This window comes from Ranitomeya variabilis, chromosome 2 (genome assembly GCF_051348905.1).
Source record: "Ranitomeya variabilis isolate aRanVar5 chromosome 2, aRanVar5.hap1, whole genome shotgun sequence".
Classification (NCBI taxonomy): domain Eukaryota; kingdom Metazoa; phylum Chordata; class Amphibia; order Anura; family Dendrobatidae; genus Ranitomeya; species Ranitomeya variabilis.
Window position 1 is genome coordinate 699,571,379 of NC_135233.1, and position 27,596 is coordinate 699,598,974.

At 42.0% G+C, this 27,596-nt stretch overlaps 1 protein-coding gene across 1 annotated transcript in view; it reads right to left on the reverse strand.

The window, feature by feature from the left end:
- Positions 1-4,180: 4,180 nt before the first annotated feature.
- Positions 4,181-27,596, reverse strand: part of NKAIN2 (sodium/potassium transporting ATPase interacting 2) — a 1,459,012-nt gene continuing 1,435,596 nt past the window's right edge. Inside the window, exon 7 of the mRNA XM_077289446.1 lies at positions 4,181-5,594. Coding sequence (XP_077145561.1) covers positions 5,585-5,594 — 10 coding nt within the window. The 3' untranslated portion in view covers positions 4,181-5,584. The remainder of the gene's footprint in view (positions 5,595-27,596) is intronic.

Genomic DNA, 27,596 nt, shown 5'->3' on the forward strand with positions numbered 1-27,596 from the left:
TGTGTATGAGGCTGTGCTGAAGAGGGATATGGTGACATCCCCTCGTGACAGCACCTGACTAAGTAAAGAGCAGTGGCATGTTGAAGCTGAACTGAAACAGTATCCGAACCTGTCTGGATGCAAGGGTATTCCTACTGGAGAGGCTGTTAAAGAACAGAAGGGGCACAAGACCTGTGAAGTGAAAAGTGCCACATCCTGTGTCAGCGTTATAACACAAGCCTCCTCAGTATTGCTAACCGGCTAGAAGACCTCTGCATCTGCCTGCATTTCCTGATTGTGTCGTTCAGAGCAGACACGGCAGTAAGAAACGCTAAAAGCCCCCTGCGAAGTCGCAATAACTAAATGTACACGCATCACAATATATTTTAGTGCCAAGAGACACAAAGCGTTTAGACAGTTATTTTTGTATATTGACTCTACAGACTAAGCTTTCCTACAGGAATCAACGGTAAGAAACCCTAAATTTGTCACTACATTTCCATGCTGTTCAGTACCTTAGGATTCTATGCTACATTCAGGTGCAGACAGCACACAGTGAACTCTAGGAAGGACTTGTGTTTTCCTCTCTGTTCAACTGGAAGAGGGGTCTCTCTGTGGGACAATATAAGGTGAATCAGTGATTTAGCTCCAACAGACTTTGTCCACGGCACCTTCTCTGATGTGTATATATATATATATATATATATATATATATACACAATAGTGCGAAAAAGTTTATATAACCTGGCAGAATTTTTGCTTTCTTGGCCTTTTTTCAGAGAATATGAACGATAACACCAAAACTTTTTCTCAACTTATGTTTAGTGGTTGAAGCCATTTATTGTCAAACTACTGTGTTTTCTCTTTTTAAATCATAATGGCAACCCAAAACATTCAAATGACCCTGATCAAAAGTTCGCATACCCCATTTCTTAATACAGTGTTTTGCTCCCTCTAACATCAATGACAGCTTGAAGTCTTTTGTGGTAGTTGTAGATGAGGTTCTTTATTTTCTCAGATGGTAAAGCTGGACACTCTTCTTAGCAAAAAGCCTCCAGTTTCTGTAAATTCCTGGGCTGTCTAGCATGAACTGTGTACTTGAGATTTCTCCACAGTGGCTCAGTGATATTGAGGTCAGGAGACTGAGATGGCCACTCCAGAACCTTCACTTTGTTCTGCCAATGACAGGTCGACTTGGCCTTGTGTTTTGGAACATCCAAGTTCGTCCCGTGTGCAGCTTCCAGGCTGATGATTTCAAATTTGCCTCCAGAATTTTCTGATAACGTGCTGCATTCATGTTTCCTTCATCTTTGACAAAGTCTCCTTTGCCTTTGTAGCTCACACATCCCCAAAACATCAGCGATCCACCTTCGTGCTTTACAGTAGGAATAGTATTCCTTTCATCATAGACCTTGTTGACCTCTCAACATTTATTGTTGTGGCCAAAAAGTTACATTTTGGTCTCATCGCTCCAAATTACCTTGTTTTGGAAGTTTTGAGACTTGCCTCTGTGCTGTTTTGTGCATTGTAGGCGATATACTTGTGGCATCTGGTGACTCGACCATGCAACCCATTTTTCTTCAAATGTCTCCTTATTGTGCATCTTGAAACAGCCAAACTGCTAGTCCAGTATTTCAGCTGATGTTATTTGTGGGTTTTTCTTTGCATACCGAACAGTTGTGGACCATGGTTTTGTTTTTACAGAGCCCCTGATTTTCCATTTGTTAATCACAGTTTGAATGCTGCTGACTGGTATTATCAATTCCTTGGATATCTTTTCGCATCCCTTTCCTGTTTTATACAGTTCAACTACCTTTTCCCATAGATCCGTTGACAATTTTTTTGCTTTCCCCATAACTCACAATCCAGAAACGTTAGTGGCTGGATGAAAGATGCAAGAGCCTGTCTGGATCCCAGAAACTTACTCAGCTTTTATGCACACACACAGATTACAAGCAAACAGGTCACAGGTGAGGATTTTACCTGTACTAGCCATTCAAACCCATTTGTGTCAACTTCTGTGCATGTTATAAGGCCAAAATCACCAGGGTATGTGAACTTTTGATTAGGGTCATGTGGATGTTTTTAGTTGTCATTATGATTTAAAAAGAGAAAACACAATAGTTTGACATAAATGGCTTCACTCAACTACTAACCATGAGTGGGGAAAAAGTTTTGATGTTATCATTCATATTCTCTGAAAAAAGGCCAAGAAAGCAAAAATTCTGCTGGAGGATGTAAACTTTTGAGCACATCTGTATATTTGGTTAATTTTGTAATACTCTCCTTATAGTCGAGGATGGACTTTTCTTCTAGTTTCTTGAGTTTATACGGGGACGGGAGGGGAACATTTGGTTGGGGCATAGGAATAGAAATATATATATATATATATATATATATATATATATATACATATATATATATAGAGAGAGAGAGAGAGAGAGAGAGAGAGAGAGAGAGAGATATACAGTATATATACATTCTTAAGATTGTGAACTACTGTTCTAGACCAAAGGTGAGCATGTGCTTTGCACTCACATAATTAAACCAGTGTTCTCTCAGGGTGTAATAAGGTAACGGAGGCCGGTTCAGATGGGCACGCCAACAGGTAAATTCCCATAGAGAAAATAGCAGAAACGGTGCTGGTGCCGAGCTGTCCAGCACAGAGGGTATAGAATTCTGATAAAATATTTGATTTGTTTTCTTTTTGCGTTTGTCAAAACAGTAGGAATATCTTCATTGCTAAGTAAAATAGTTACTGACAGTGGACTGTGTGGAAATTAGTTATTTACTCGTCTGTGACTCTGCTGTATCTTGAACAACACCCTCAGTGCATGATTTACACCAGGTAGATTTGGACATTAGGATGAACGATTGGAATGCATAGGGCCCATATTCTGTTCTAGCACAGGTGCTCTATTTTGTCTGTGTTTGCCAGTGCTGGACAATTGAAGAACTTTCTGTAAGACACCCTGCAGCTTGCATGCAATGTGCGAACTTACCTTAAAGGCTACTTGTAACTTGATTCATGATGCCCAAACCACAGGCACAATTACGGTAATCAGAGCCTGGATGCACAATTGCCGCCAGGTATGTTTTCCTCTGAAATGCTCTGGCAATTTAAAAAAAAAAAACATACTTTGAAGATCTAGTCAGGGACCATAGGAATAAATGTGACTAGTCCTGTGTTACCCTGGCTGACTTCTCCCCACAGTGTGCTAGTTGACTGACAGATATCTACCTATGTACACACATGGAAGAGACCTGTCAATTATGTAGAGCGATCTGGGAAGAAGTCAGCCAGGGGCAACACTGAACTAGTCATGTATCTTTGTATAGTCCCCGACTGGCTCTTCAAATTATGTTTGAACACATTTCAGGCAAAAATATACTTGACTGCACCTGTGCTTTGATTAATGCTGCCTGTGCTTTGGCAGGTTTCCCTTTCAAATACATTTACCACCAATTACATTTATTATCTACTCGCAGGCTAGTTGATGTATGTATTAACATTTGGGCTCCCAATACTGGGACCCTTACAATCATTAAAAAGATCGTCTTGAATAACTTTTTCCTCCTCACCAGCACAGCGAGGAATAGAGCAGCAGTCAATCATGTGTAATGCTGCTTTATTTCAGAAGTCAAGGATAATTCAGAACATGGAGTAAAAATTCCAAACTTTATTTCCATATACAATTAACGGGAGAGCAGCATACTACACTGCTGACACATTTCATTGTCTGAAATGCGTTAGCAAGAGTGTAGTGTTCCGAACACAGTTTTCTTACAAAGCTTTTATTGGAAGTTTTAACCCTTGTTTTGGATAATTAATGACTTCTTCTGAGCTGCCTGCATCCAGCTGAGTGCAATCCGTGAAAGGATATCTGGGACTGACGGCACCAGGGACCACCATTCAAAGTCCTCCTTCATGTGGTCTTGTTAGAAGGAAAAGATGACTTAGGCCTCCTACTTTAGCGAACACTTTGGTACCAGTGGTGGAGCGCCCTGTAACCATATTGTACATTTATTGCCTATTAGGATTTACGTAATAAGGAAGTTAACAATTTTACAACATCTCCAGTCATATCGATATGTTGCCTACCTGGAGATATACTGCGTTCAATAACTTACAGGTGTACTATAACAAAAAAAAAGACCCAAAAAACAAATAAAAATGTTATCAATATCTTACGATGGAATAGTAATTTCCTCAAAGATAATTTTTTTATAATCATACAGTTACAAGAGGTTAAAATATGTATTCTAATACACTAACAAATTCCCAGACATCACAAAAAAGTTCCAAATTTTCACAAAAGAAAGCGTTCTCATGGAAAAACACTCTCATACACCATATTTTACATCAAACTTAGGTATAAAATATTCATTCTAAATGTTGAATTGGTCTTCCTCTATAGAAATCTGTAGATGTTTATTCTGTAAAAGACGAGTCACATAGAAAACACCAACAGTGACAAAAGATAAAAACAATGACTAAAGAGCAGCTTTTTTCTGATGCTTTCTACTCATATGGAATATTAGTAAAAACCCATAAGTTGGAATCCTTTTGGTGAGAGAGGTTATGGGGATACATTGCACAGCAATGCTTGAATTTTTATCAAATGCCATGAAACATGACTGTAGGAGCTAGGCTTTCATGCATTAGGGGGATTCACAAAGCTCCAAATTCACAGGACTGATGGCTTTATAGCGTTCATTATCCTTTGTATTGTGAAGCTTGTTAAGTATGGTCGTATTGCGATATGCAAATGTGGTGCCTGGGATTTATATTGCCATATATTTATATATAGATATCATTGCACTTTATACCCACTTCATAAATTACTATAGTGACAAAGCACCTGTGCAAATCTTGTCACAGAAATGTTCTGATCTATGGGAACGTTTTAATGAAATAACCTCAAAGGCAACTCTTCACTTTTGTTTCCTGGGCAATCAAAGAGTTGTGGTCAATATGGAGAGTAATGGTATATAGGTCACGTCAAGTGTGATGTCCATTCAGATGGTCAGATGCCCAGAACAGAGAAGGAAAAGGTGGAAGTCATCAAGCCCTGACAGGTGGCATCTCGCATGATGTGTTCTTCTCTAACAATCACATTTTGGCTGGGTTAAGGCAAAGTACAGGCACATAATGTTCCCTTTTGTCCGCCTGCAAGCAACCTAATGTGTTCCACTGCCCGAAATCAGGGGGTTTTATGGCACTTTTAATTTTGATCACAGTTCTTCATCATAACACCTTACACTCTCTCCCTCACCAAGTAACTGCCTGTGCAAATATCATATTGTAACTCAAAAGAGGCCTGGCTACAACTAACAGTGCAAAAAGAAGGAAAAGCTGAGAAAGTTCCAGTAGAGGGCTCCAAAGAACCAGCCATAAAACAGTGTACTGTCTTGAGATTGCTGTGTCTTTCAGTGGAAATCCTTCCGCTTGTGCACTTAGAGAACAAGGCTCATCTTGGTAACTCATCTGGGGAATAGGAACCATAAACACAAATGCTTTCTGCCCTCTTTTTACAATCCAAGAGAATAATTCCATGAAGCAACATTCAGGGGTGCTCCATAATACTTCTGGTAAATACTTTTGTTATTTTGACCTAGGAAAGAAGAACACAAATTGTTATTGTAACTTTTGAATTGTAAGAGTTTAAAAATTTCTATTAACAAGAACAAAATTGCTAATATAACAATACTACTACTTCTACTCATACTTCTATTAATACTACTACTAACAACAATAATAATATTAATAAGATTTTAACTACATTTGTTCCTGATTTCTGGATATCTCTAGTTATTCTGTTTATCATAGAATCATAGAATATTAGAATTGGGAGGGACCTCCAGGGTCATCGTGTCCAACCCCTTACTCAATGCAGGATTTACTAAACCATCTCAGACAGATGTCTGTCCAGCCTGTGCCTAAAGACCTCAATTGAAGGAGAACTCACCACCTCTTGTGGCAGCCTGTTCCACTCATTGATTACCCTCACTGCCAAAAAGTTTCTTTCCATTTCTTCTCATGTTTTCATGTGCAAATGATAATAAGGATTATTCCTCTACACTGTAAACATCCCTGTAGACAGCTATTAAGTCTCCTCTTAGTTTCTTTTTTTTGCAAGCTAAACATTCCCAGATCCTTTAACTGTTCCTCATAGGACATACTTTGCAGTCAATTCTCCATCCACGTAGCTCTTCTCTGAACATGACTCCAGTTTTTCAATGTATTTTTACAATGTGGTACTCAGAACTGGACACAGTTTTTCAGATGACATCTGACCAAGGAGGAGTTGAGGGAGAGAATTACTTCATGTGATCTATACTCTATTCTTCTCTTAATACATCTCAGAAATGTTTTTGCCTTTTTTCTACTGCATCACATTGTTGACTCATGTGATCTATTAGTATACACAAGTCTTTTTCACACGTGCTGTTGCTTAATTCTATTCTGTAAATGTAATTTCCTTTTTCTTGCCCAGATGTAGAATCTTGCTTTTCTCTCTGTTAAATATCATTCTATTAGTCGCTGCTCATTGTTCAAGCTTATCTAGAGTCCATTCTCTGTCTTCTGTAGTGTGAGCTATCCCATCTAGCTTTGCATCTTAAGGTACCTTCACACGAAACGGCGCTGCAGCGATAGCGACAACGATGCCGATCGCTGCAGCGTCGCTGTTTGATCGCTGGAGAGCTGTCACACAGACCCCTCTCCAGCGACCAATGATGCCGAGGTCCCCGGGTAACCAGGGTAAACATCGGGTTGCTAAGCGCAGGGCCGCGCTTAGTAACCCAATGTTTACCCTGGTTACCAGCGTAAAATGTAAAAAAAACAAACAGTACATACTCACCTTCGCGTCCCCCGGCGTCCGCTTCCTGCACTGACTGACTGACTGAGCGCCGGCAGTAGCAGTGCTTTGCTTTCACTTTCACTTTGCGGCGCTCAGTCAGTGTGGGAAGCAGACGGCGGGGGATGCGAATGTAAGTATGTACTGTTTGTTTTTTTTACATTTTACACTGGTAACTAGGGTAAACATCGGGTTACTAAGTGTGGCCCTGCGCTTAGTAACCCGATATTTACCCTGGTTACCAGTGTAAAATATCACTGGTATCGTTGCTTTTGCTGTCAAACACAACGATACACGGTGATCGGATGACCAAATAAAGTTCTGAACTTTATTCAGCGACCAGCGACATCACAGCAGGATCCTGATCGCTGCTGCGTGTCAAACTAAACGATATCGCTAGCCAGGACGCTGCAACGTCACTGATTGCTAGCGATATCGTTACAAAGTCGTTTCGTGTGAAGGTACCTTTAGGCAAATCTGGTTAGGTTACCTTCAGTTTCCTTATCTAGATCATTTCTAAAAATGTTGAACAACACTGGGGACAAGACAGAGCCTTGTGTTACCTCACTTGAAACAGTCTTCCAATTGGATGTGCAACCATTTATTACCAATTATATAATACCAAGTACCACTCCTCAACATTGAAATTGCAACATCATGAAGTCCATGGCAGAGGTATGCAAATCGAAGAAGTAGCAGGTGACACTAGGATCTGCAAATGATAAATGAATCAAGCACCAATCTCCAATCTATGGCATATTGGAGAGGCATAAAAGCCATATTTAAATTACTGTAATTTTTTTACACATGAAATCTGAAAGTGTACGAGGAGCCATTTTTAAACACAATCATACATCATTGGTCAGCAATTACAAAGGGTACAGAAACAGATCTTGAGGATTTGATCACATGCATTCAGAATGGCAGAACATGCTTCAGACAAAAAGGGCCCCCATCTGGGCAATACTGCTCTTACTGGCGTATGGGTCCGGCGACACCGTTTGCTCAGTAACTGAACACGTTCAGTTGAAATCTATTGCCGTGCAGGACCCACTTTCTGCACTGCAATAGGAGCCCCCAGTCAATCAGAGTCTGACAGCTGATGATGGCGCACACTTCGCCGGTGTATGATGTCACTGTCATGTGATGGCGAGTCCGCACCTCAGATGATTGAGGAAGAAGACACCACTGGACTGCAGCCAGGTAAAGAGAAACTTTTTTTCTGTTACTGAAATACACAATATGGGGAGACATATGGGGGCAGGATGGAGACATATGGGGATCAGGATGGAGACATATGGGGTCAGGATGAGAGGACATATATGGGGCCAGGATGAGAGGACATATATGGGGGCAGGATGGAGACATATGGCAGGGCAGTATGGAGACATAGGGGGCTGGAAGAGAGGACATATATAGGGGGACAAGATGGAGATATATGGAGGGGCAAGATGGGAGGAAATATCGGGGAGGCAGGATGGAGACATATAGGAAGGGGGGTCAGGATGGAGACATACAGTGCCTTGTGAAAGTATTCGGCTCCCTGGAACTTTTCAACCTTTTCCCAAATATCATGCTTCAAACATAAAGATACCAAATGTAAATTTTTGGTGAAGAATCAACAACAAGTGGAACACAATTGTGAAGTTGAACGAAATTTATTGGTTATTTTATATTTTTGTGGAAATTCAAAACCTGAAAAGTGGGGCATGCAACATTATTCGGCCCCTTTACTTTCAGTGCAGCAAACTCACTCCAGAAGTTCATTGTGGATCTCTGAATGATCCTATGTTGTCCTCAATGCGTAATGATGATAAATATAATCCACCTGTGTGTAATCAAGTCTCCGTATAAATGCAGCTGCTCTGTGATAGTCTCAGGGTTCTGTTTGAAGGACAGAGAGCATCATGAAGACCAAGCAACACAACAGTCAGGTCCATGATACTGTTGTGGAGATGTTTAAAGCCGGATTTGGATACAAAATGATTTCCAAAACTTTAAACATCCCAAGGAGAACTGTGTAAGCGATCATTTTGGCATGGAAGGAGTATCATACCGCTGCAAATCTACCAAGACCTGGCCGTCCCTCTAAACTTTCACCTCAAACAAGGAGAAGACTGATCAGCGATGCAGCCAAGAGGCCCATGATCACTGTTGACGAACTGCAGAGATCTATAGCTGAGGTGAGACAGTCTGTCCATAGGACAACAATCAGTCGTACACTGCACAAATCTGGCCTTTATGGAAGCGTGGCAAGAAGAATGCCATTTCTCAAAGATATCCATAAAAAGTGTTGTTTAATGTTTGCAACAAGCCACTTGGGAGACACACCAAACATGTGGAAGAAGGTACTCTGGTCAGATGAAACCAAAATTGAACTTTTTAGCAACAATGCCAAACGATATGTTTGGCGTAAGGGCAACACAGCTCATCACCCTGAACACACCATCCCCACTGTCAAACATGGTGGTGGCAGCATCATGGTTTGGGCCTGCTTTTCTTCAGCAGAGACAGGGAAGATGGTTAAAATTGATGGGAAGATGGATGGAGCCAAATACTGGACCATTCTTGATGAAAACCTGTTGGAGTCGCAAAAGACCTGAGACTGGAATGTAGATTTGTCTTCCAACAAGACAATGATCCCAAACATAAAGCAAAATCTACAATGGAATGGTTCATAAATAAACTTATCCAGGTGTTAGAATGGCCAAGTCAAAGTCCAGACCTCAATCCAATTAAGAATCTGTGGAAAGAGCGGAAAACTGCTGTTCACAAACGATCTCCATCAAACCTCACTGAGCTCGAGCTGTTTGCCAAGGAAGAATGGGTAGGAATTTCAGTCTCTCAATGTACAAAACTGATAGAAACATACCCCAAGTGATTTGCAGCTGTAATTGCAGCAAAAGGTGACACAACAAAGTATTAAGTTAAAGGGGCCGAATAATATTGCATGCCCCACTTTTCAGTTTTTGCATTTCCACAAAAATTTAAAATAACCAATAAATTTCATTCAACTTCACAATTGTGTTCCACTTGTTGTTGATTCTTCACCAAAAATTTACATTTGGTATCTTTATGCTTGAAGCATAATATGTGGGAAAAGGTTAAAAAGTTCCAGCGAGCCGAATACTTTCGCACTGTATGTGGCCAGGATGTGAGAACATATAGGGTCAGGATTGGAAAACATAAGGGAGAAGGATGGAGATGTGGGGACATAATGGGAGGACATATGGGAGCAGTATGGAGACACATAGGGCCTGGAATTAGATATACATGTGGGCCAGGATGGGGGACGTTATTACAGGAAGGTGCCAGGATGTAGGAGATTATTAGTGTAGGGACTTATTAAAGGATATTATTACTGCTGTGATGTATTTTATTTTTGAGGATACTGTTTTCAGTGGGGGGAGGTCTGTTATGGTCTGGTGGTAGGACCTCAAAACTGACATGACACATATGAGCAGAATATAGGACAAGTTCTGGGGATGTGGCAGCTATACTGACCGCAATCCTGATCCTATCCACACACACTAAAGGCAGCCGTGGAGCGTTCCTAAAATCCTAGACGCCACGTTCACAGCCTGAGAAACTGACTACCCCTAGAGAGAAATCAAAGACCTCACTTGCCTCAGAGAAATAACCCCAAAGTTATAGATAGCCCCCACAAATAATAACGGTGAGTTAAGGGGAAAAGACAAACGTAGAAATGAAACAGGTTAAGCAAATGAGGCCCGCTAATTCTAGATAGACAGAAAATAGATAGGAGTCTGTGCGGTCAGTACAAAAACTATCAAAAATAAACCACGCAGAGAATGCAAGAACCCCCACACCGACTCACGATGTGAGGGGCGCACTCTGCACCCCAGAACTAACCAGCCAGCAAAAAATCACATAAAAGCAAGCTGGACTGAACTCATTACATACTGAGAAACGTTTTCAAGGAAATAATGAGCAAACAAACTTAGCTTCTCCAGCAGGAGACTGGTCACAAGGAATATTCAGGAGAACTCAGAAACAGGACTGAATACACCGACAGCAGGCAACAAATGAAGGGCCAGGTGAATTAAATAGGCCCAGCATAGCAGGAAATGAATCAGCAGAGCCCAGCCAAGACCAGCCATATCGCTAAAGGCCACCAGAGGGAGCCCTAGAACAAACTCACACAGTACCGCTCATGACCACAGGAGGGAGCCCGAGAACGGAATTCACAACAGTACCCCCCCCTTGAGAAGGGGTCACCGAACCCTCACCAGAGCTCCCAGGCCGACCAGGACGAGCCGAATGAAAGGCACGAACCAAATCGGCCGCATGGACATCGGAGGCGACAACCCAGGAATTATCCTCCTGACCATAGCCCTTCCATTTAACCAAGTACTGAAGCTTCCGTCTCGAAACACGAGAATCCAAGATCTTCTCCACCACGTACTCCAACTCCCCCTCAACCAAGACCGGAGCAGGAGGATCAACAGAAGGGACCACAGGCACCACGTATCTCCGCAACAATGACCTATGGAACACATTATGAATGGCAAACGATGTTGGGAGGTCCAAACGAAATGATACAGGGTTGAGGATTTCCAAAATCTTATAAGGACCGATGAAACGAGGCTTGAACTTAGGAGAGGAAACCTTCATCGGAACAAAACGAGAAGACAACCATACCAAATCCCCCACGCGAAGTCGGGGACCCACACAGCGACGGCGGTTAGCAAAGCGCTGAGCCTTCTCCTGTGATAACGTCAAATTGTCCACTACGTGGTTCCAAATCTGCTGCAACCTATCCACCACAGAATCCACCCCAGGACAGTCAGAGGGCTCAACCTGACCCGAGGAAAAACGAGGATGAAAACCAGAATTGCAAAAGAACGGAGAAACCAAAGTAGCAGAACTAGCCTGATTATTGAGGGCGAACTCAGCCAATGGCAAAAAAGTCACCCAATCATCCTGATCAGCAGAAACAAAACATCTTAAATAAGTTTCCAACGTCTGATTAGTTCGTTCGGTTTGGCCATTCGTCTGAGGATGGAAGGCCGACGAAAAAGACAATTCAATGCCCATCTTAGTACAAAAAGACCGCCAAAATCTGGACACAAACTGGGATCCTCTGTCAGACACAATGTTCTCCGGAATACCATGTAAACGAACCACATTCTGAAAAAACAGTGGCACCAAATCGGAAGAGGAAGGCAGCTTAGGCAAGGGTACCAAATGGACCATTTTAGAAAAACGATCACAAACCACAAAGATGACAGACATCCTCTGAGAGACAGGGAGATCCGAAATAAAATCCATAGAAATATGCATCCAAGGCCTCTTCGGGACAGACAAGGGCAAAAGCAATCCACTGGCACGAGAACAGCAAGGCTTGGCCCGAGCACAAATCCCACAGGATTGCACAAAGGAACGCACATCCCGCGACAAGGAAGGCCACCAAAAGGACCTCGCCACCAAATCCCTGGTACCAAAAATCCCAGGGTGACCTGCCAACACCGAAGAATGAACCTCGGAAATAACTCTACTGGTCCATCTGTCCGGGACAAACAATCTCTCCGGTGGACAACGGTCAGGTCTATTGGCCTGAAACTCCTGCAACACCCGTCGCAGATCAGGAGAGATGGCAGACAAAATCACCCCCTCTTTGAGGACACCAGTAGGTTCAGAAACTTCCGGGGAGTCAGGCACAAAACTCCTAGAAAGGGCATCAGCCTTCACATTTTTCGAACCCGGAAGATAAGAAACCACAAAATCGAAACGAGAGAAAAACAGCGACCATCGAGCCTGTCTCGGATTCAACCGTTTGGCAGACTCGAGATAAGTCAAATTCTTGTGATCCGTCAAGACCACCACACGATGCTTGGCTCCTTCAAGCCAATGTCGCCACTCCTCAAATGCCCACTTCATTGCCAACAACTCACGATTACCAACATCATAATTCCGCTCGGCAGGCGAAAACTTTCTTGAAAAGAAAGCACATGGTCTCATCACAGAGCCATCAGAACTTCTCTGTGACAAGACAGCCCCTGCTCCAATCTCAGAAGCATCAACCTCGACCTGAAAGGGAAGAGAGACATCGGGCTGGCGCAAGACAGGAGCTGAAGAAAACCGATGTTTCAGCTCCTGAAAGGCCTCCACAGCCGCAGGAGACCAGTTCGTCACATCAGAACCCTTCTTGGTCAAATCCGTCAAAGGCTTAACCACGCTAGAAAAATTAGTGATGAAGCGACGGTAAAAATTAGCAAAACCCAAGAACTTCTGAAGACTCTTCACAGATGTAGGTTGAGTCCAGTCATGAATAGCCTGGACCTTGACTGGATCCATCTCAATAGTAGAAGGAGAAAAAATAAAGCCCAAAAAGGAAATCTTCTGGACTCCGAAGAGACATTTAGAGCCCTTCACAAACAAGGCATTGGCACGCAGGACCTGAAATACCATCCTAACCTGCTTCACATGAGACTCCCAATCATCAGAAAAGACCAAAATATCATCCAGGTACACAATCATAAATCTATCCAGATACTTTCGGAAGATGTCGTGCATGAAGGACTGAAACACAGAGGGGGCATTAGAAAGCCCAAAAGGCATCACCAGGTACTCAAAATGGCCTTCGGGCGTATTAAATGCGGTTTTCCATTCATCGCCCTGCTTTATGCGCACAAGATTATACGCTCCACGAAGATCTATCTTGGTGAACCAACTGGCCCCCCTAATCCGGGCAAACAGATCGGACAACAGTGGCAAGGGGTACTGAAACTTGACCGTGATGTTATTTAGAAGGCGATAATCTATACAGGGTCTCAGAGAACCATCCTTCTTGGCCACAAAAAAGAACCCCGCATCCAAAGGGGACGAGGACGGGCGAATGTGCCTCTTCTCCAAGGACTCCTTTATATAACTCCGCATAGCGGCATGTTCAGGTACAGATAAATTAAAAAGTCGTCCCTTAGGGAACTTACTACCAGGAATCAGATTTATGGCACAATCACAATCCCTATGAGGAGGTAGGGCACTGGATTTGGGCTCATCAAATACATCCTGGTAGTCCGACAAAAATTCAGGGACTTCAGAAGGAGTAGAAGAAGCAATTGACACCAAAGGGGCATCGCCATGAATTCCCTGGCAACCCCAACTTGACACAGACTTTGCTTTCCAATCCAGGACTGGATTATGAGCCTGCAACCATGGCAGACCCAACACGACAACATCATGCAAATTATGTAGCACAAGAAAGCGAATCACCTCCTGATGTGCAGGAGCCATGCACATGGTCACTTGAGTCCAGTACTGAGGTTTATTCTTGGCCAATGGCGTAGCATCAATTCCCTTTAGTGGAATAGGAAATTGTAAAGGCTCCAAAATAAAACCACAGCGCCTGGCAAATGACAAATCCATCAAATTCAGGGCGGCACCTGAATCCACAAAAGCCATAACTGAGTAGGATGACAGAGAGCAAATCAAAGTAACAGACAAAATGAATTTAGGTTGTACAGTACCAATGGTGACAGACTTGGTGAACCTTTTTGTGCGCTTAGAACACTCTGAGATAACATGAGCAGAATCACCACAGTAAAAGCACAACCCATTCTGACGTCTGTGGTTTTGCCGTTCAACTCTGGTCAGAATCCTGTCGCATTGCATAGGTTAAGGTTTCTGCTCAGAAAATTCTGCCAGATGGTGCACAGGTTTGCGTTCCCGCAAACGCCGATCAATCTGAATGGCCAAAGACATTGACTCATTCAGACCCGCAGGCGTGGGGAACCCCACCATAACATCTTTAAGGGCTTCAGACAGACCCTTTCTGAAAATCGCCGCCAGGGCGCACTCATTCCATTGAGTGAGCACAGACCACTTCCTAAACTTCTGACAGTAAACCTCTGCTTCATCTTGACCCTGAGAGAGAGCCAGCAAAACCTTCTCTGCTTGGTCTACCAGATTTGGTTCCTCATAAAGTACTCCAAGCGCCAGAAAAAACGCATCCACATTTAGCAATGCAGGATCTCTTGGCGCCAGAGAGAATGCCCAATCTTGAGTGTCGCCATGTAACAAAGAGATAATAATTTTAACTTGCTGAACAAAATCACCAGAGGAGCGAGGTCTCAGAGAAAGGAATAACTTACAATTATTCTTAAAGTTCAAAAACCTAGATCTGTCTCCGGAGAACAGTTCAGGAATTGGTATTTTAGGCTCTGACATAGGACTGCGGACTACATAATCCTGAATGCCCTGCACCCTTGCAGTGAGATGATCCACACTAGAAGACAGACTCTGAATGTCCATATCTGCAACTAAATTCAGAACCACCCAAAGATTAAGGGGAGGAGAGAGACTAAACACAGTGCAGAGAAAAAAAAAAAAAAATGACTTCAGGATTTCTCTTCTCCCTCTTCTGCTGCATTAACACTTTGTGGCCTGCTGTACTGTTATGGTCCGGTGGTAGGACCTCAAAACTGACCTGACACATATGACCAGAATATAGGACAAGTTCTGGGGATGTGGCAGCTATACTGACCGCAATCCTGATCCTATCCACACACACTAAAGGCAGCTGTGGAGCGTTCCTAAAATCCTAGACGCCACGTTCACAGCCTGAGAAACTGACTACCCCTAGAGAGAAAGCAAAGACCTCACTTGCCTCAGAGAAATAACCCCAAAGTTATAGATAGCCCCCACAAATAATAACGGTGAGTTAAGGGGAAAAGACAAACGTAGAAATGAAACAGGTTAAGCAAATGAGGCCCGCTAATACTAGATAGACAGAAAATAGATAGGAGTCTGTGCGGTCAGTACAAAAACTATCAAAAATAAACCACGCAGAGAATGCAAGAACCCCCACACCGACTCACGATGTGAGGGGCGCACTCTGCACCCCAGAACTAACCAGCCAGCAAAAAATCACATAAAAGCAAGCTGGACTGAACTCATTATATACTGAGAAACATTTTCAAGGAAATAATGAGCAAACAAACTTAGCTTCTCCAGCAGGAGACTGGTCACAAGGAATATTCAGGAGAACTCAGAAACAGGACTGAATACACCGACAGCAGGCAACAAATGAAGGGCCAGGTGAATTAAATAGGCCCAGCATAGCAGGAAATGAATCAGCAGAGCCCAGCCAAGACCAGCCATATCGCTAAAGGCCACCAGAGGGAGCCCGAGAACAAACTCACACAGTACCGCTCATGACCACAGGAGGGAGCCCGAGAACGGAATTCACAACAGAGGTCCTGCTACTGTGCAGTTTGACATTGTTGCTTTTTTCTTCATCTGGCGTAGTGTTGAAGTTGGGGAAAAATTGCTGAATGTGCTCTAGATAATTGTGTTATTTTCTGCAGAGACGGGTCCTGGCTGGAAGAAGTGAGGGCGTTCTGCACTGGATGAAGAAAAGTGAAGATGTATATCTTCAGCTAGAGACGTCATTTGTAAGTTAGTGTGTTACTTGTACCCTTACACTATGCAATATTTAGTATATACAGAGGTCCTGTATATAATGTCACTGGTGATCCCTGTATTACCTGTACATTGACACTATATACATAGCTCCTGTATATAATGTCGCTGGTCACTGGTGGTATACACTAACACAATACAATGTATACTATGTACAGAGCTCCTGCATATAATGACACTTATGGTAATATTAGTATTCTGGGTTTTGTTTTTTATTAGTGATCAGTATTGTATTATTCGGTCACTATGTGGTGGGGTATCAGCGTATTCAGGAAAAATTGCACAACAAACTTTGTGGTTCATTTTCTCTTTTTACACTTGTGAAAAGAAAAAAAATTGGTTCTGAATTAAAATGTTTGTAAAAAAAAGTTAAATGTTATTTTTTTCCTTCCACATTGCTTCACTTCCTGTGAAGCATGTAAAGGGTTAATAAAATTCTTGAATATGGTTTCGAGCACCTTGAGGGGTGTGGTTTTTAGTATGGTGTCACTTTTGGGTATTTTCTGTCATGAACACCCCTCAAAATGACTTTAAATGTGAGATGGTCCCTAAAAAAAATGGTTTTGTAAATTTTGTTGTAAAAATGAGAAATTGCTGGTCAATTTTTAACCCTGATAACTTCCTAACAAAAAAAAAATTTGTTTCCAAAATTGTGCTGATGTAAAGTGGACATGTGGAAAATGTTATTTATTAACTATTTTGTGTGACATATCTCTCTGATTTAAGAGCATAAAAATTCAAAACTTGAAAATTGCAAAATTTTAATTTTTTTTTGCCATATTTTCATTTTTTTCAGAAATAAATGCAAGTAATATCGAAGAAATTTTACCACTTACATGAAATACAATATGTCATGAAAAAACAGTCTCAGAATCAGTGGGATCCGTTAAAGCGTTTCAGAGTTATAACATCATAAAATGACAGTGGTCAGAATTGTAAAAATTGGCTTGGTCATTAAGTAGCAAATTGGCACTGTCACTAAGGGGTTAAAGGAGTTTTCCCAACAAATAAAGTACATTTTTATTAAGAAAACTTGGAAAAAAAATAATTAATAAATTCCTGTGCTGAGATAATCTTATACATGTGAACCTGCGGTGTACTAGGTATTAGGGCTGTGTCTGACCTTCAAGAGACATGGTCTGATCATACCACATCTCCTGGGCAGGGGGAAGGAAAAGAGTATACAGACATTACAGCTTGGAGTTACAGCAGCTGCTTTCTGTAATGAAAAGCTTTGTTTAACAACAGGCAGGGAAATGTTTTACCTCACAGAAATAATCAGCTGCGATCCTATGCACTAATGTCTGTATGCTCTTTTGTGTCCTCCCCTGTCCAGGAGCTGTGGTATGATCAGACCATGTTCCTGTATGGTCAGACACAGCCATTACACAGCAGGGGCACATTTATAAGATTATCTCAGCACAAGAACATTTTGATTTAACACATCCAATAGTGAAATTTACTTTTATTCTAAGCTCTATTGATTAAAATGTTATTTGTTTGTGGGACAACCCCTTTAATTTAAAAGCAGTATATATATATATATATATATATATATATATATATATATATATATATATATATATATATATATATATATATATATATATATATATACATACATACATACTAGTCATGGCCAAATGTATTGCAATTCTGCAATTCTGTCAGATAATACTCAGTTTCTTCCTGAAAATGATTGCAAACACAATTTCTTTGGTATTATTATCTTCATTTAATTTGTCTTAAATGAAAAAACACAAAAAGAATTGTCCTAAAGCCAAATTGGATATAATTCTACACCAAACATAAAAAAGGGGTGGACAAAAGTATTGGCACTGTTCGAAAAATCATGTGATGCTTCTCTAATTTGTGTAATTAACAGCACCTGTAACTTACCTGTGGCACCTAACAGGTGTTGGCAATAACTAAATCACACTTGCAGCCAGTTGACATGGATTAAAGTTGACTCAACCTCTGTCTTGTGTCCTTGTGTGTACCACATTGAGCATGGAGAAAAGAAGGAAGACCAAAGAACTGTCTGAGGACTTGAGAAACCAAATTGTGAGGAGGCATGAGCAATCTCAAGGCTGCAAGTCCATCTCCAAAGACCTGAATGTTCCTGTGTCTACCGTGCGCAGTGTCATCTAGAAGTTTAAAGCCCATGGCACTGTGGCTAACCTCCCTAGATGTGGACGGAAAAGAAAAATTGACAATTGATTTCAATGCAAGATTGTGCGGATGTTGGATAAAGAACCTCGACTAACATCCAAACAAGTTAAAGCTGCACTGCAGTCCGAGGGTACAACAGTGTCAACCCGTACTATCCATCGGCGTCTGAATGAAAAGGGACTGTATGGTAGGAGACCCAGGAAGACCCCACTTCTTACCCCGAGACATAAAAAAGCCAGTCTGGAGTTTGCCAAAACTTACCTGAAAAAGCCTAAAACGTTTTGGAAGAATGTTCTCTGGTCAGATGAGACAAAAGTAGAGCTTTTTGGGCAAAGGCGTCAACATAGAGTTTACAGGAGAAAAAAAGAGGCATTCAAAGAAAAGAACACCGTCCCTACAGTCAAACATGGTGGAGGTTCCCTGATCTTTTGGGGTTGCTTTGCTGCCTCTGGCACTGGACTGCTTGACCGTGTGCATGGCATTATGAAGTCTGAAGACTACCAACAAATTTTGCAGCATAATGTAGGGCCCAGAGGTCATGGATCTTCCAGCAGGACAATGACCCAAAACACACTTCAAAAAGCACTAGAAAATGGTTTGAGAGAAAGCACTGGATACTTCTAAGGTGGCCAGCAATGAGTCCAGACCTGAATCCCATAGAACACCTGTGGAGAGATCTAAAAATGGCAGTTTGGAGAAGGCACCCTTCAAATATCAGGGACCTGGAGCAGTTTGCCAAAGAAGAATGGTCTAAAATTCCAGCAGAGCATTGTAAGAAACTCATTGTTGGTTACCGGTAGTGGTTGGTTGCAGTTATTTTGGCTAAAGGTTGTGCAACCAAGTATTAGGCTGAGGGTGCCAATACTTTTGTCTGGCCCATATTTGGAGTTTTCTGTGAAATGATCAATGTTTTGTTTTTTGCTTCATTCTCGTTTTTGTTTTTTCATTTAATACAAATTAAATGAAGATAATAATACCAAAGAATTTGTGTTTGCAATCATTTTCAGGAAGAAACTGAGTATTATCTGACAGAATTGCAGGGGTGTCAATACTTTTGGCCATGACTGTACATAACAATAAATTTTAATTTTTGAGAAGCACATTTTTGCATGTACGATACCTTTCAATTTCTAAAACAGTTGGTCTAATGCTGTCTAGTTAAATATATTCCTTTATTTTAATTAATTTTTAAGCAGTAAATAAGTATGAGTAAATAATGCAGCAAGTAATTTGTAAAATTACCAGTTTTGGAAAATATAATTTTACATTTTTAAGGTTATCAAAATTAATATAATCTAAATCTTTTTTCTAGCAGCACATGGCTTTGACGATTGGAAAAAGTATACTGCAGTTGTAAAGTACATCCATATAGCAAATCCTGCAACATTTAAGCTAAAAAACAGAGTGAGTCTTAAAGGAGTTTTTGTTAAATATGCTTATTTCGCACATTTATTTAATCAAGACTTTTTACCAGGTGCATTACTCTTAAAGAAAAAATGTCATGATATTTCATAAAAAATATAGTGGTTTATTGAATTGTCCACAGAAAAACCACATTGCAACAAAACATAAAATAGATGAAATAGTTACGAACAGATTGTCCATTTGTTCCTATCAGCGTTTGTTCCACATCTTTCCCAAAGTTCTGAATGGTAAAAGCCATCTGTCTGTGTGAAGTCTGAAGTCATCATGGCTACCAGTTGTTCCTTCCTTCTGTGACTTGTCTGACGTCCATGGAGAATGATGGTGAAGGCAGGAAGTGACGGCCCCCTCCCTCCTAAGAGACGCAATATATATATGTCCCACAGACCATGTGTCCTCTCCATATGGTGTTACTGTAACTTATACTCTGAGCTATATATACATAAATAGCTTTTGTAATGTCAGCGAGAGGCAATGTGTTCAGTACAGAATTGAGAATAAGAATAATTAATATTTAGCAGTTTTCACACAAACAAAGTTCATTTTAAAGTTGATATTAATCAATACAACATGGAATAAGAATAATTTCCACAATTGGATGTGTTTAAAAAAGTATTCTTGGGCAGAGATAATCTTAGAAATGTGCCCCTGCTGTGTACTGTGTAATGTCTGACCGTGCAGGAACATGGTCTGATCAAACTACAGCCCCTGGCCAGGGGAGGAAGCAAAAGAATGTATATAGACATTACAGCATGGTTTCACAACTGATTATTTTTGTGAGATAAAACATTTCCCTGCCTGTTTTTAACCCCTTCCCGACCTGTGACGCCACGTAGGCATCATGAAAGTCGGTGCCAATCCGACCTGTGACGCCTATGTGGCGTCATGGAGGGATCGCGTCCCTGCAGATCGGGTGAAAGGGTTAACTCCAATTTCACCCGATCTGCAGGGACAGGGGGAGTGGTACTTCAGCCCAGGGGGGGCTTCACCCCCTCGTGGCTACGATCGCTCTGATTGGCTGTTTAAAGTGAGACCGCCAATCAGAGCGATTTGTAATATTTCACCTATGAAAATGGTGAAATATTACAATCCAGCCATGGCCGATGCTGCAATATCATCGGCCATGGCTGGAAACCCTGATCTGCCCCCCCACCGCCACCGATCGCCTCCCCATTCCTCAATCCTGTGCTCCGCTCCCCTCCGTCCGCCTGTCCGCTCCCCCGTCTTCCTGTCTGCTCCCCCCATGCTCCGATCCCACCCCCCTGTGCTCCGATCCCCCCATGCTCTGATCCCCCCTCATACTTACCAAGCCTCCTGGTGTCCTTCCATCTGCTCCATGGGCGCCGCCATCTTCCAAATTGGCGGGCGCATGCGCAGTGCGCCCGCCGAATCTGCCGGCCGGCAGATTCGTTCTAGGTACATTTTGATCACTGTGATAAAACCTATCACAGTGATCAAAATAAAAAAAATAGTAAATGAACCCCCCCTTTATCACCCCCATAGGTAGGGACAATAATAAAAATAAAGAAAATATATTTACTTTTATTTTTACACTAGGGTTAGGGTTAGAACTAGGGTTAGGGTTAGAATTAGGGTTACAATTAGGGTTAGGGTTAGAATTAGGGTTAGAATTAGGGTATATGCACACGCTGTGGATTTCGCTGCGGAACCGCAGCGTTTCCACAGCTGCGGGTCCACAGCGGTTTCCCATAAGTTTACAGTACAATGTAAACCTATGGGAAACGAAATCCGCAGTGCACATGCTGCGGAAAAAACGTGCGGAACCGCAGCGGTTTATATTCCGCAGCATGTCAATTCTTTGTGCGGATTCCGCTGCGGGTTTACACCTGCTCCAATAGAAAACTGCAGGTGTAAATCCGCAGCGGAAACCGCACTAGAAACCACGATAAATCCGCAGTAAAAACCGCAGCGGTTTTGCACAGCGGATTTATCAATTCCGCTGCGGAAAATTCCGCAGTGGAATCCGCAGCGTGGGCACATACCCTAAGGCTATGTGCACACAGTGCGGATTTGGCTGTGGATCCGCAGCGGATTGGCTGCTGCGGATTCGTAGCAGTTTTCCATCAGGTTTACAGTACCATGTAAACCTATGGAAAACCAAATCCGCTGTGCCCATGGTGCGGAAAATACCGTGCGGAAACGCTGCATTGTATTTTCCGCAGCATGTCAATTCTTTGTGCGAATTCCGCAGCGTTTTACACCTGTTCCTCAACAGGAATCCACAGGTGAAATCCGCACAAAAAAATGCTGGAAATCCGCGGTAAATCCGCAGGTAAAACACAGTGCGTTTTACCTGTGGATTTTTAAAAAATGGTGCGGAAAAATCTCACATGAATCCGCAACGTGGGCACATAGCCTTAGGGTTAGGGTTGGAATTAGAGTTAGGGTTGGAATTAGGGCTAGGGTTAGAAATAGGGTTAAGATTAGGCTTGTGGTTAGGGTTATGGTTAGGGGTGTGTTGGGGTTAGGGTTGTGGTTAAGGTTGGGATTATGGTTAGGATTAGGGTTGGGATTGGGATTAGGGTTAGGGGTGTATCGGGGTTAGGGTTGTGGTTAGGGGTGTGTTGGGGTTAGGGTTGTGATTAGGGTTATGGCTAGAGTTGGGATTAGGGTTAGGGGTGTGTTTGGGTTAGTGTTGGAGTTAGAATTGAGGAGTTTCCACTGTTTAGGCACATCAGGGGTCTCCAAACGCAACATGGCGCCACCATTGATTCCAGCCAATCTTGCGTTCAAAAGTCAAATGGTGCTCCCTCCCTTCCAAGCCCTGACGTGCGCCCAAACAGTGGTTTACCACCACATATGGGATACCAGCATACTCAGGACAAACTGGGCAACAACTATTGTGGTCCAATTTCTCCTGTTACCCTTGCGAAAATAAAAAATTGCTTGCTAAAACATAATTTTTGAGGAAAGAAAAATGATTTTTTATTTTCATGGCTCTGCGTTATAAACTTCTGTGAAGCACTTGGGGGATTAAAGTGGTCAACGCACATCTAGATTAGTTCCATAGGAGGTCTAGTTTCCAAAATTGGGTCACATGTGGGAGAGCTCCAATGTTTAGGCACACAGGGGCTCTCCAAACACGACATGTGTCCGCTAACGATTGGAGCTAATTTTTCATTCAAAACATCAAATGGCGCTCCTTCCCTTCCAAGCCCTGCCGTGTGCCCAAACAGTGGTTTACCCCCACATGTGAGGTATCAGTGTACTCAGAAGAAATTGCCCAATAAATTTTAGGATCCATTTTATCATGTTGCCTATGTGGAAATTAACAAATTGAGGCTAAAAGAATTTTTTTGTGAAAAAAAGTACTTTTTCATTTTTACGGATCAAGTTGTGAAGCACCTGGGGGTTCAAAGTGCTCACTATACATCTAGATAAGTTCCTTGGGGGGTCTAGTTTCCAAAATGGGGTCACTTGTGGGGGAGCTCCAATCTTTAGGTACACAGGGGCTCTCCAAACGCGACATGGTGTCCGCTAAAGATTGGAGCCAATTTTTCATTGAAAAAGTCAAATGGCGCTCTTTCCCTTCCGAGCCCTGTTGTGCACCCAAACAGTGGTTCCCCCCCATATGGGGTATCGGCGTACTCAGGACATATTGTACAAAAACTTTTATGTTCCAGTTTCTCTTTTTACCCTTGGGAAAATAAAAAAATTGTTGCTAAAAGATCATTTTTGTGACTAAAAAGTTAAATGTTCATTTTTTCCTTCCATGTTTCTTCTGCTGCTGTGAAGCACCTGAAGGGTTAACAAACTTTTTGAATGTGGTTTTGAGCACCTTGAGGGGTGCAGTTTTTAGAATGGTGTCACTTTTGGGTATTTTCAACCATATGGACCCTTCAAACTGACTTCAAATGTGAGGTGGTCCCTAAAAAAAATGGTTTTGTAAATTTCGTTGTAAAAATGAGAAATCGCTGGTCAAATTTTAACCCTTATAACTTCCTAGCAAAAAAAAATGTTGTTTCCAAAATTGTGCTGATGTAAAGTAGACATGTGGGTAATGTTATTTATTAACTATTTTGAGTCACATAACTCTCTCGTTTAACAGAATAAAAATTCAAAATTTGAAAATTGCGAAATTTTAAAATTTTTCGCTAAATTTCCATTTTTTTCACAAATAAATGCAAAAATTATCGACCTAAATTTACCACTAACATGAAGCCCAATATGTCACGAAAAAACATTCTCAAAATCGCTAAGATCCGTTGAAGCATTCCTGAGTTATTACTTCATAAAGGGACACTGGTCAGAATTGCAAAAAACGGCCAGGTCATTAAGGTCAAAATAAGCTGGGTCATGAATGGGTTAAAAAATGTTTTACCTCAAAGAAAGAATTATTTGTGATATTGTGCTGTAATGTCTGTATATTTTTTTGCTTGCATCCCTGCCCAGGAGCTGTGGTACGATCAGACCATGTCGCTGCACGGTCAGACACAGCCATTACACAGTACACAGCAAGAGCTCATTTATAAGATTATCTCAGCACAGGAACATTTGAATTAAACACATCCAATTGTAGAAATTATTATTATTCCAATGTCTATTGATTAGAATAAACTTTATTTATGGGACAACCCCTTTACATTAACCCCTTCATGACCTTGGGATTTTCCTTTTTTCTGTGTTCGTTTTTCGCTCCCCTCCTTCCCAGAGCCATAACTTTTTTATTTTTCCATCAATATGGCCATGTGAGGGCTTATTTTTGTGAAATGAGTTGTACTTTTGAACGACATCATTGGTTTTACCATGTCGTGTACTAGAAAACAGGAAAAAAATTCCAAGTGCGGTGAAATTGCAAAAAAAGTGCAATCCCACACTTGTTTTTGTTTGGCTTTTTTACTAGGTTCACTAAATGCTAAAACTGACCTGTCATTATGATTCTTCAGGTCATTATGAGTTCATAGACACCAAACATGTCTAGGTTCTCTTTTATCTAGGTGGTGAAAAAAAATTCCAAACTTCACTAAAAAAAAAAAAATTGCCCCATTGTCCGATACCCGTAGCGTCTCCATTTTTCATGATCTGGGGTCGGGTGAGGGCTTATTTTTTGCGTGCCGAGCTGACGTTTTTATTGATACCACTTTTGTGCAGATATGTTATTTTGATCGCCTGTTATTGCATTTTAATTCAATGTCGCGGCGCCCCCAAAAACGTAATTCTGGCGTTTTAATTTTTTTCTCGTTATGCTGTTTAGCGATCAGGTTAATGCTTTTTTTATTGATAGATCGGGCGATTCTGAACGTGGCGATACTAAATATGTGTAGGTTTGATTTTTTTTATTGCTTTATTTTGAATGGGGCGAAAGGGGGTGATTTAAACATTTATATTTTTTTATTTTTTTCACATTTTTTTTAACTTTTTTTTTTACTTTTGCCATGCTTCAATAGCCTCCATGGGAGGCTAGAAGCTGGCACAACTCGATCGCCTCTGCTACATAGCAGCGATCATCAGATCCAGGGCCGGACTGGCCATTGGGCAGTTCTGGCAAATGCCAGAAGGGTCGGTGCCACTAGTGGGCTGCTGCGCGCCGACTCACCCCACCAGTGCCGCCACCGCATTCAACTATACCAGCGTCTATGACGCCGGTACAGTTGAATGCAATGATGAAGGAGAGAGCGTCCGCTGACGCTCCCTCTCCCATCATTCTCCGCTCTGCCTCTGACACTGCGGGTGCGCAATGATGTCGCACACTCACTGTGTCAGAGGCAGTGCAGCGGCAGCCGCCGAGACAGGAGCAGGGCGCAACGCAGGCACGAGGAGAGGTGAGGAGTGTGTTTTTTTTTTACTGGACTGTGGGGCCATTCTCGGGGGGGGGGGGGGGGCAGGAGAGATGCGGGCTGTGCTGTATACTACTACGTGGGCTGTGCTATATATTAGTGTGTGGGCTGTGCTATATACTACTATGTGGGCTGTGCTATATACTACTATGTGGACTGTGCTATATACTACTACGTGGGCTGTGTTATCTGCTATGTGGGTTGTGCTATAAGCTATGCGGGTGGTGCTATATACTATGCGGGTTGTGCTATATACTATGCGGGTAGTGCTATATACTATGCGGGCTTTGCTATATACTATGGGGGGTATATTATATTCTATGGGGGAGGCCCTGTTATATACTATGTGGCTGTGTTATATACTATTGTGGGGGTATATGCTATTCTATGGGGGAGGCTGTGTTATATACTATGGGGGGTAAATTATATTCTATGGGGAGGCTGTGCTATATACTATGGGGGGCTGCATTATATTCTATGGGGGCTGCATTATATATTATGGGGAGGTGGGCTGTATTATATTCTATGGGGGGCTGTATTAGATTTTTTGTGTATTTTAATATATGGAGGACTATAGGGAGTGTATTATACTATATGGAGGACTGTGGTGCACATTATAATATATGGAGGACTATGGGGTGTATTTTACTAAATAAGTAAAATGCTGCATATTCAGATTGTTTTTGCCAGAACAAAAATAATTGTTCTCAGCAGTACATCACCGGCGTAAACTGTAGATGTGCTGCTGATAACATGATACTGTATGGTGATCTGTTAGTGATCTATTAATGATCGTTCTGTCCCATCATTATTCCTCAGCTGGTGGAAAGAGGCCGGGAAACAAGCGTTGAACAACTTCAGTATTGTCGATCAAACTCATTTAGCGGACTGAACTCAGCGCACGTAAATACAATCGAAATGCTTTTGTGTGATGTGCAATATGTTAGCATTTTGGGCCCCATTTTAAACTTTGCCTAGGGCCCCACTACAAAGATATTATACAGTCACCATGTGACAAGTGGGCCTGTGTAACTTCAAATGCCAGGGCTGAATTTTAGTCCCAGCCTGGCCCTGATCAAGATCGCTGCTAGGTAGCTGAATTGCAGGCTTGCTATGAGCGCAGACCACAGGGTGGCGCTCACCGCAAACCGGCATCAGGAACCATAGAGGTCTCAAGGACCTCTATGGTTACTATGCAGATGCATCGCTGACCCCCGAACATGTGACGGTTAAATGCCGCTGTCAGCGTTTGACAGCGGCATTTAACTAGTTAATAGCGGCGGGTGGATCGCGATTCCACCCGTCGCTATTGCGGGCACGTCAGCTGTTCAAAACAGCTGACATGTCCCGGCTTTGATGTGGGCTCACCGCCGAAGCCCGCATCAAAGCGGGGGTTCTGACCTCGGACGTACTATCCCGTCCGAGGTCAGAAAGAGGTTAAAGAATAGTATAGGTAAATCAGTTAACCTACTTAATAACATCAATTAACTTCGGTTAAACCAGTTGTTGCTTATACTTTCATCTAATCCATATATTTTCTTTTTTTTTTAAATTCTTTATTTATTACAGAAACAATGAACATTACAACAATAAAACAGATTTTCTCTTGTCTGTTATGCATGTGAGAACGATCTTAACAGACGCTAAAGACAATGAGTCAAATAATTGTGGGAGAAGAAAAGGTGAGGGGTTGGGTAAGAAGGGGTTTGAAATCGTATAAATGGAACAGGGGAAAAGGAAAAGGAAGGTTCTAAGGGAGGGGACAAGAGGGAGAGGGAAAAACAAATAAGTTCAAAAACAGAAAATAACTATTGGCATGGTTACATACAGTTGGAAATAGACGTAACTAAGATGCATGAAAAGCCTTCTAGCAAAACAAGATTTCAAGGGCAGGTAAGAGCACTGTCTTCCCTAAATTTTT